This window comes from Triticum urartu, chromosome 1, assembly GCF_003073215.2.
Source record: "Triticum urartu cultivar G1812 chromosome 1, Tu2.1, whole genome shotgun sequence".
Taxonomy (NCBI): domain Eukaryota; kingdom Viridiplantae; phylum Streptophyta; class Magnoliopsida; order Poales; family Poaceae; genus Triticum; species Triticum urartu.
Window position 1 is genome coordinate 537,501,624 of NC_053022.1, and position 9,837 is coordinate 537,511,460.

At 43.0% G+C, this 9,837-nt stretch overlaps 2 protein-coding genes across 2 annotated transcripts; one reads left to right on the forward strand and one right to left on the reverse strand.

Annotated features, from left to right (window-relative positions):
• Window positions 1–1,885: 1,885 nt before the first annotated feature.
• On the reverse strand, window positions 1,886–2,955 carry LOC125527409 (chlorophyll a-b binding protein of LHCII type 1-like). The gene has a single exon (XM_048691920.1). The coding sequence runs from the start codon at window positions 2,829–2,831 to the stop codon at window positions 2,034–2,036; it is 798 nt and encodes a 265-aa protein (XP_048547877.1). The 5' UTR covers window positions 2,832–2,955; the 3' UTR covers window positions 1,886–2,033.
• Window positions 2,956–5,718: 2,763 nt separating this feature from the next.
• On the forward strand, window positions 5,719–9,837 carry LOC125527400 (glutamate--tRNA ligase, cytoplasmic-like; the record flags this gene model as incomplete). Its single annotated transcript, XM_048691911.1, is given in 7 exon segments — window positions 5,719–5,991; window positions 6,742–6,908; window positions 7,260–7,356; window positions 7,442–7,595; window positions 7,687–8,765; window positions 8,865–9,329; window positions 9,780–9,837. Coding segments are annotated over 6 exon segments (1,999 nt in total), but the record flags the coding sequence as incomplete, so codon positions are not given.

A 9,837-nucleotide genomic window follows, 5' to 3' on the forward strand; every position in this document is an offset into this window, starting at 1 on the left:
ATATGACTGAAATAATTGAACTTTGTGTGAAATATCTCTAAACTGATCCTGAGGATGATTCAAATATGACTGGAATAATTGAAATATCTGTGATATCTATAAATGATTTTGTAAAAAAAAGAGTTTTAAATGCAGGAAACTAATTAAATTTGATTGAAATATGACTAGAATAATTGAAATTTGTGCAAAACCTTGTGATATGTTTATGATATTGATTGAAATAATTGCATTTCCTGTGGTTGTCCGTGCATATTTTTAAACAATGATATCTCACTGATATAACTCAGAAAAATGAATAGAATTGATTTCTTAAGAATGTGCTGAAGTAAATGCCAATTCTGATCAAAATATAACACACAAAAATATTTGTAGATGTTTTACTGGAAAAGATGAAATATTTGTGAAATTGACTTGAAATATGCAAGATTGGTATACTGGAATAATGTCCAACGTCTGCAAGTATTAAGTAATAAACCAGAGCATTGCAGAGAATGATGCTAATCTATCATAGCACGAGGGGTGCATTGTCATTGTACCGATTCACTCCACCATCCTTTGAACCACGTCCTTGTCACATACGTCATTTAATTAGGACATTAAGGAACATACTTAAAAAATAATGATTATGAATGTAGACGCACACAATGACACAACGCCTACTGAAAAATGGGTTGGAGTTGTGGAGTTTCAAGATTGACGAAGTCACCACGGGCACTCCACTATCGACAGAAATGTCACCTCCTACTGAAACAATAGTTTGCATTAATGAGACACCAAAGCATCAGCTGAGATTTGATTGCTGGTGGGCTAGGGATACCACCACCCTCCTAACCATATATCCACTGGTTGGTTCTCTAAAGAAAGTGTGTTGAAACTATTTAAAATCAAGGATATAATTCATTTCCACTACACAGTAATAGTCTGTTGTGAGGTCCGAAGTAGGCGCCGATCACCGCTTTACTAGTTCAAGATATCGTGAAGTGTAGAAACCCTACATGCTAATTATTGTAGGTACTCCCTCCGTTCCAAAATTATTGTAGTGGTTTTGGTTTAAAATTTGAACTAAAACCACGACAATAGTTTTGGAACAGAGGGAGTAATATTCATCTGTCTAACTGTTCCTAACTTGAGTTGCCATATAAGCACCCAAGGTTCACTTACAGTTTATTAAACTACAATGGTAACTAAACAGTAGTTTGCCATGATACAGTTCTTACCGTGTTTATCGTACATGTGAGCAAGAAAATATTTAAGAGCGTCATAACACAACATCATAATAGAAGCAAAATTACAGAGCTAGCAATTCCTGTCCTTCACTAATTTATCCATGCAAAATTACAGAGTTAGCAATTCCTGTCCATAAATACATGTAGCTGCATGCCTCAATCCACCCCGCACAACCTTATAAAAGATGTCCCTAAAATACAAGCAAAATTATAGAGCTAGCTATATATTCCTGTCCATAAAATACGTCTATGCGTCCATCCACATACTTCATGGAGAAATACACTGCAATATCTGCCGAGCCATTCACAACACTAGAGTGAACGCTGTCACTATGCTTTCAGAATTCCTTTGCCCTAGTACACTTCAAGCCTAGGTTCAGGGGTGCTCAGTTTTTTCACGAACTTTCAGAAACATTGCATGCCAATGCATTAGTAAAACTGAACGAAAATGACTCTTTGTACAACTTTGGGGCTGGCCGGCGTTCAACCATACAAGCAAACGGGCTCTCCGAACAGACAGCATGATCACGATGGTCGATGGACCATAAGAAAATGAGAGCATAAGTTGCCATCACGAAGAGCGACCTCTGACTAAGTAACGCCCAAGTATTCATCGTTCTCATTTCTCATGGAGCAACACACAGGCTACATCCAGGACATGAAGCAAGCGGGCAGATCAAACCATTTCCCCAAAGATCCTTGTAATTTACACCATGATGTTACAATTTGAACCACCCATTATGTGTGCAGTTCACCGCAGTTGCCTTGATATATGGCTACAACTCGCAGCTAGCGAGCGCCAACGCCTCACTTGCCGGGGACAAAGTTTGTGGCAAACGCCCATGCGTTGTTGTTGACAGGGTCGGAGAGGTGGTCAGCGAGGTTCTCGAGTGGGCCCTTGCCGGTGACGATGGCCTGCACGAAGAAGCCAAACATAGAGAACATGGCGAGGCGACCGTTCTTGACTTCCTTCACCTTGAGCTCCGCGAATGCCTCTGGATCGTCGGCCAAGCCCAGTGGGTCGAAGCTGCCCCCGGGGTAGAGTGGGTCGACTACCTCACCGAGTGGGCCGCCAGCAATGCGGTACCCCTCAACAGCGCCCATGAGCACGACTTGGCATGCCCAAATAGCAAGGATGCTTTGTGCATGCACGAGGCTGGGGTTGCCCAGGTAGTCGAGGCCACCCTCGCTGAAGATCTGGGAACCGGCCTTGAACCATACCGCCTCGCGGAACTTGACGCCGTTGCGTGCAAGAAGCTCGGGGAAGACGCATCCAAGCGCACCGAGCATGGCCCACCGGCAGTGGATCACCTCGAGCTCCCGGTTCTTGGCAAAGGTCTCGGGGTCGGCCGAGAGCCCGGCGGTGTCCCATCCGTAGTCGCCGGGGAACTCGCCGGTCAAGTAGCTCGGGGGCTCTCCGGAAAGCGGGCCGAGGTAGAGCACACGGTCGGCACCGTACCATGGGCTGCCTGATGAAACCGGCTTGGCCTTTGCAGCGGTCTTGCGCATAGTGACACGGGCCTCACCAAAGAGAGCTGATGAAGCCACGTTCTTCACCGACTTGCCGGCGAAGGTCGAGGAGAGGGACATGGTGGTGGTCGCCATTGCGCTGCTAAGGTGGGAGGTGTATTGTGTGTTCTCCAAACAATGAAAACTGAAGAGTGTGGAGATGGTTTGAGTCGTGTGGAGGATGGAGCTATTTAAGGAACTGGAGCTAACATAGGGGATTGTGCTCTGGTCTGTGTGTGTGTGTGTACCGACAAGATAGATATAGACAGGGAAAAAATCGTGATCTTCGATGCTATTGGTGCAGCAGGGATCTCGTCATCCCTCAGGACGTGGCAACTTGAGACCCAGAGAAAGGAGATATGTTGTGGCTAGGCCTAGGGATCTTGTTGGAGAATGGAGACGTGTGATTGGATGATGGATCACATGTTGATTCTCACATCATCAGCTAGCTCACGGTCTGCATGCAACGTGGCAGTAAACTTGTCTCTGATGAAGTAGGCGGCGCAAGTGTGGTCAAGAAAGTGATGGCAATTTTAGGCCATACGATCATTATTTATTTCTTTATTACTTTCTTTGCTGGTGAACTATACATGAAAGCCTCAACATCCGAGAATACGCCATGTAAAAATAAAAGTTCGCCTCTTTTACTCCTACTAGAATAAGGCATTACCAAAATGAGCCACGTCTTGAAAAACAAGAACATGTTAAGTGTGATTTTTTAACTAAAGAGTAAATAACACCAAAGGCAAACACAAACTTGTCCACAGAGAGCATCAATTGCCACAGCGTTATTTTGACATCTTAGAGCATCACTAACTGAATTCTCAAAAACGCTTAACTCTTCAAAGGATTTCATGTTAAGGAGTTAAGTTGTAGCTAACCAAACCCTCAAACGGTTAACTCAAAAGTTTAAGAAGTTAAGCCTCGAAAGTTTCCCAATTAGCGTAAATTTGAGCGCCTCAAAGTTTCAACAAAAGATTCTCGTTGCTCCTCTCGTGCCCGCGGCGCCTCCTCTTCCTGCCCCCGCCACTGCAGGCACCAGATAGCCACTGCAGGCCCGGACACCCCAATTGCATCGGGAATGGAACCGCCCACCACCTTTGCACCATAGGCGACTCCTCCCGCCAGCGTTACACCACCAGCGTAAATGAATGCGGCAAGGATATGGCTCGGAACGAAGACCACCATGCTCTTTGTCACGCCGTCCACGAAGGTCGGCCGCAAGGCTACACCGTCACAAAGACAACCGGCCCCCCTTTAATTGCTTCAGCCAACGGCAAGCGGATGAAGAAGCCAGGCGGGCAAGGCCCTCGATAAGGTGACAACAAAGAAGAGGGATAAGTCATCAACTTTGTAGTCATTGGGGAATCAGAGTGGCCGGGGAACGGTGGCGGTGGTTCCATCCCAATCGTCCTATGCTACTACAAGAGGAGGTTGGGGCGGAGGGAGTCGTCGTGGGGTTCGGATTGTTAGTGTCGTTGTCGCCTTAGATGGGGGAGAGCAGAGAAGTCGCTCTCGAGCCATCGCCTTTGCATCCGCATGGGAACCACGAAAACACTCATCATCCCTAGCTACCTAATGGGTCGGTCCCTTAGGCCGAATACTCCAATCAACCAATATACTGTGTTTCAGCCGCCAGAGTAGCGTCTCCTTAGGAGAGCCAGCCCACGAAACACAAACGAGGCGCCTAGATCAGATCAGACGGCCAGATCAGAAAAATGTACGGTCCAGGTGTCTGAAGGCGTGAGAGACTGGGGATTAGGTTCAGTTTTACCGTCCTAAATTCCAACTAAAAATAAGTATAATTAGCCTCAAAAAGAGTTACTTTTGTGTACCAAATTGTGTCATCCACTACATAGACAACAATTGAAAGGCCCTCTACTAGACAACCACAGGTACCGGCCCATCATGGTGAAGCCGACCGCATGCAACCGCCAAGGCTATATATCGCCCTTTACTGATTTCTAATAAGAATCACCAATGGGCGGGCGCTGGCAGGCCCGCCCAACATTATAGCGTGGCACACGGTTTTTCTTTCTTTCGGTTTTCCACTGTTTGTAGGTTGTTTTCCTCAAGTTTTCTATAGCGCTTTTTTCGGTTTTTGGTTTCACTTTCATTTTTTCTTTGGTTTTTTGGTCTCTTCATCTGTTTTTTCTTTTACCTTTCTATTTTTTTCCTCGTTTTTCCGTGTTACTTTCTTGGTTTTTTGTTTCTTTCTCTAGGTTTCACTGAGTTTCTCTGACTTTTTTTTGCTTTTGCCTTCTTTTCATTTTTCTTTTTTTCAACACATGTCTACATTTTTCATATGCATTGTATATTTTACGTATACATTAGGAATATTGTTTTACACACGTTTAAAATCTTTCCAGTACATAATTAACATTATTTTAATATATATTTTGATTTCTAGTTTTTTTCATACACATTGTACACTTTTCGTTTATACATCTAAAATTGATTTTATATAAATGTTTCACATTTTCAAATACATGTTTAATATTTTTACAAAATCATGTTTTGAACATTTTTAGTACATGTTAAATATTTGTTATGTACACGTTGGATTTTTTAATGATAAACAATTTTCCTGAATTAAGCAAACATTTTTTTACATTGTACAAACCTTCTTTTTTGAAAATGTCACGAACACATTTATGAAACTTGTGAACATTTTTCTAAATGTAGCATACATTTTTTATGACCAATCATTCTTTTTTAATAATACAAACATTTTTTACAATGTATAAACATTTTCTATACACGTTTTTCATTTTTCAAATACAAGATTAACCTTTTTAAAAAATTATGTAAAGTATTTTCGTAATATATATATAGCAAAATGTGATTAAAAACGGAAGTGGAAAAACGACATGACATTAGCATGATGATGGGACGCGGTTACTGGGCCGGGCCAATACCTGCTGTAGGCGAGCTGTGGACCGTGGTAGGACTCGCAGGGGTTTCCTTCGCCCTTCAGGCTTCAGAGAGACTAGTACGGTTCCTAGCCAAGTGTCAAAAAAATAATATTAGGGTTCCTAGCCGCCGCCGTCCCGCCGCCATTACTGCCGGCCGTCCGCCGCGGAGCGCCCAGCCGGCCGAAGAAGCCTCCGCTGCCCCGACGTCGGTACAGGATCCCAGCAGCGCCTCCCTCCGTCGAGCAGCTGCTCCCACTAGCAGCGCCTCCCTCCCTGGAGCAGCCGACCCCGCCCAGCAGCGCCACCGCCCGGAGCTACGCGGGCGACCAGTCCATAGGCAGGTAGCCACCACTCCTTCGTCGTCCCTCCTCCCCCCTCTTCCCTCACCCACCCTCTCCTTCCTCTTGCATCCTCTGTCTGTTCAATTTTTGTTCCTGATTTTTGTATGGGATGAGTACTTGCTGTAGGTTGGATATTGTGCGAATATAATGATGACTATTTCTTGACGAGTGCTTGCCGCATGATTTTTCCAGTGCACGTTCGAGTTTACATGTGGATGGATTTTGCTTGGAATGTGTTTGTGATAATGCTTGTAGGGGCAAATGTTTACAAATTGTAGTTCATTTTTTTTCAGATGAGCAAATGTTTTGGTTTGAACATGTTAGCTGTGAAACTTCAGTGAATGATGATATATGAAAAGGAAAGGATTAAGTTGTTTTATGTGCACGGTCTTGACCTGAAATCAAAGCTTAGCAGTTACATGCAATTCGAGAGACTAGGAGCTTTGTCTTGGTTATTATACTGGCCGAAATTTGTTAACACATTAGTACTAGTGGTATTGTTGGCATGATAGATGTTCCAAATCTTGTTTATAATTGGGAATATAGTGGTACTGTTACACTGTGTTGTTGATTTTAGCAGTCAGACCTAAAATATTACCATTTAAAGTGATTGTTTCTCTTAAAGTGATTGTTTCTCCTTTTGCGTGTTAGCTGATTGATCTTCAGGTTCCACCTTCCATATTATGCCATGCTGGCTCATGACTTGTTCATTGATCTGTCTGGCTGACAATATTTATCTGCCATTGGCAGATTTCCGCTCTTTGGTTGGCAATGGTCCGAATGGAGGTCAAACTAGCATTCCCCCAGGACAGACCGCCACTTTCCATCATTTCGGCTGCTAAGATTGCAGGTGTTTCCGTAATCATTGATCCGACCCTTGCCTCAGGTTCAGTGCCCACACTACACTTCAGTTCTGGGTAAGTGATCAGTGTTCATTTATACCTTTTAGCTTCCCTCCCTCTCTCTGATTAAGTACCACATTTCCTTTATTTTATACAAGAACTATGGACACTTTATTACCATGATATATGTTTGAATAGTTTTTTTAAGAGCTATATGTTTGAATAGTTACTGTAGTTGGCTCTGAAGATTACCTCTTATTTTAATCTCCTCATCCTAAAATTCCTGGTTCCAGAAAATTGTGTTGATGGCACTCACGTCTGTTAGAACATTATGTGTCAAGCAAAACAGTTTTATTTGTGAAATATAGCAGTATTTTTGTATGGTATTTTGTAGTGTCTCAGTGAATCTATCATGATTCTGCACAGGGATTTTATACATGGTGTGAACACAATTCTCCGGTACATTGCACGTGCTGCATCTGTTTCCAGCTTCTATGGCCAGGACGATATTCAGGCAGCACAAGTATGTTCTGGTTTTATGGTGTTTGTCATTGATTTTCACTATCATCTCACTATGTCCTGAGTTGCTATTGTTTGCAAATCTGTAGGTTGACCAATGGCTCGAGTACGCACCACTCATTCTCTCAGGCTCTGAATTTGAAGCCGCTTGCTCATTTCTTGATGGATACTTGGCAACTCGAACCTTTTTGGTTGGTTATGGCCTATCAATTGCTGACATTGTCGTGTGGTCAAATCTCACAGGTAATTACCTGGCTTCTTTCATCGTTGAGTAATTTATTGGTCTCTCCCTCTCTCTGTGTCTTGCCTTAGAGGTCACAACTCTTTTCTTCAGGAACTGGTCAACGATGGGAAAGTCTAAGGAGGTCAAAGAAATATCAAAGCCTTGTACGCTGGTTTAACAGTGTAGCTGCAGACTATGGAGATGCACTGGATGAAGTTACATCTGCTTATGTTGGCAAGCGAGGAATTGGCAAATCTCCTGCGCCAAGTTTGAAAGAAAAGGTGCTTGGTTTGAAGGAGAACACGTCAGGTCATGAAATAGATCTCCCAGGTGCAAAAGTTGGGGAGGTTTGTGTTCGTTTTGCCCCAGAGCCTAGCGGGTATCTCCACATTGGTCATGCAAAGGCTGCACTGTTGAACAAGTATTTTGCAGAGAGATATAAAGGGCGTCTAATAGTTCGATTTGATGACACAAATCCTTCTAAGGAAAGCAATGAATTTGTGGAGAATGTCCTGAAAGATATTGAGACGCTTGGGGTTAAATACGATGTAGTTACATACACATCGGATTATTTCCCAAAGCTAATGGAAATGGCTGAAAGTTTGATTAAGCAGGGAAAGGCATATATTGATGATACACCCAAGGAGCAAATGAGGAGTGAAAGGATGGATGGTGTGGAATCTAAATGTAGGAACAGTACTGTTGAGGAGAACTTGTCCTTGTGGAAAGATATGGTTAATGGCACCACAAGGGGTACTCAGTGCTGTGTACGTGGTAAACTTGACATGCAGGACCCGAACAAATCACTTCGAGATCCTGTGTACTACCGTTGCAACCCTGATCCCCATCATCGCGTGGGCTCAAAATACAAGGTCTATCCAACATATGACTTTGCTTGTCCATTTGTTGATGCACTGGAAGGAGTCACTCATGCTCTTCGTTCAAGTGAATACCATGATCGGAATGCACAGTACTATCGTATCCTTCAAGACATGGGCCTGCGGAGGGTAGAGATCTATGAGTTCAGCAGGCTGAATATGGTTTATACCGTTCTTAGCAAGCGCAAGCTTCTGTGGTTCGTCCAAAACAAGATGGTGGAGGACTGGACTGACGCACGCTTTCCCACTGTACAAGGCATAGTACGTCGTGGTCTGAAGATTGAAGCATTGATCCAATTTATACTGGAACAGGTAATTTCTGACGAGTTGCTCTTTTATGATCTTGTAATTATATGTATATTTGAGTAACTGAGTTATTAACTCCCTTTTTTGTATTTTCTATTTGTGAAGGGTGCGTCAAAAAATCTGAATCTTATGGAGTGGGATAAACTCTGGACAATCAACAAGAAGATAGTTGATCCAATTTGTGGAAGGCATACTGCTGTGCTGAAAGAAAAACGTGTGCTTCTCACACTTTCTAATGGCCCAGAGGAACCATTTGTTCGAATCTTACCACGGCACAAGAAATACGAGGGTGCTGGGAAGAAGGCTACAACGTTCGCCAACAGAATTTGGCTAGAGTATGCTGATGCATCAGTCATTAGCGTGGGTGAGGAAGTCACTTTGATGGACTGGGGAAATGCTATCATTGGAGAAATCAAGACAGATAATGGAACAATCACTCAACTAGTTGGTGAACTCCATCTTGAAGGCTCAGTGAAGATGACAAAGCTGAAACTAACATGGCTATCAGACATTGAAGACCTTGTGTCTCTCTCTTTGGTAGATTTTGACTATCTAATTAATAAAAAGAAGGTAAGAAATCATGTTCTAAGTTCATGTTGGTAGGCATGCAATCACATGGGTGCCAGAACCATATTCTTACACTACATATGTGCTACATTATTTATTGCTCTAGCAGTATGAATGCCTTTTCACTTGGACTAGTTATTAGATACTTCTGTGGTACTGTTACTATCTGTCAACTATGCTTGGTTTGGCCAACTTATCTTTCCTCAGTAGTCAACAGCTTGAGACTTTCGATGAATTGGTTGGTCCTTGGAAACTCAACATGGCAACCTATCCATATTCCACTCCGTTAGTGTTGCAAGCAGATGTACATGATATTTAGTTTTCTTCTTTTTATATGATGTGATGATGTTTCCTTGGATGAGTTATCTCTTCGATCATTATGTCCATGTCTCAGTTCATCATTAAGTGGTACCTACATGTACTTTAGATCCTAATATCTAGCACTTTTTGCAGCTGGAAGAAGATGAGGACTTCCTTGACAATCTCAACCCTTGCACTCGCCGAGAAGCTT

What these genes read in the sequence shown, in the direction of transcription:
- LOC125527409 (XM_048691920.1), bottom strand. Translation starts at nt 2,831, where the DNA reads ATGGCGACCACCACCATGTCCCTCTCCTCGACCTTCGCCGGCAAGTCG.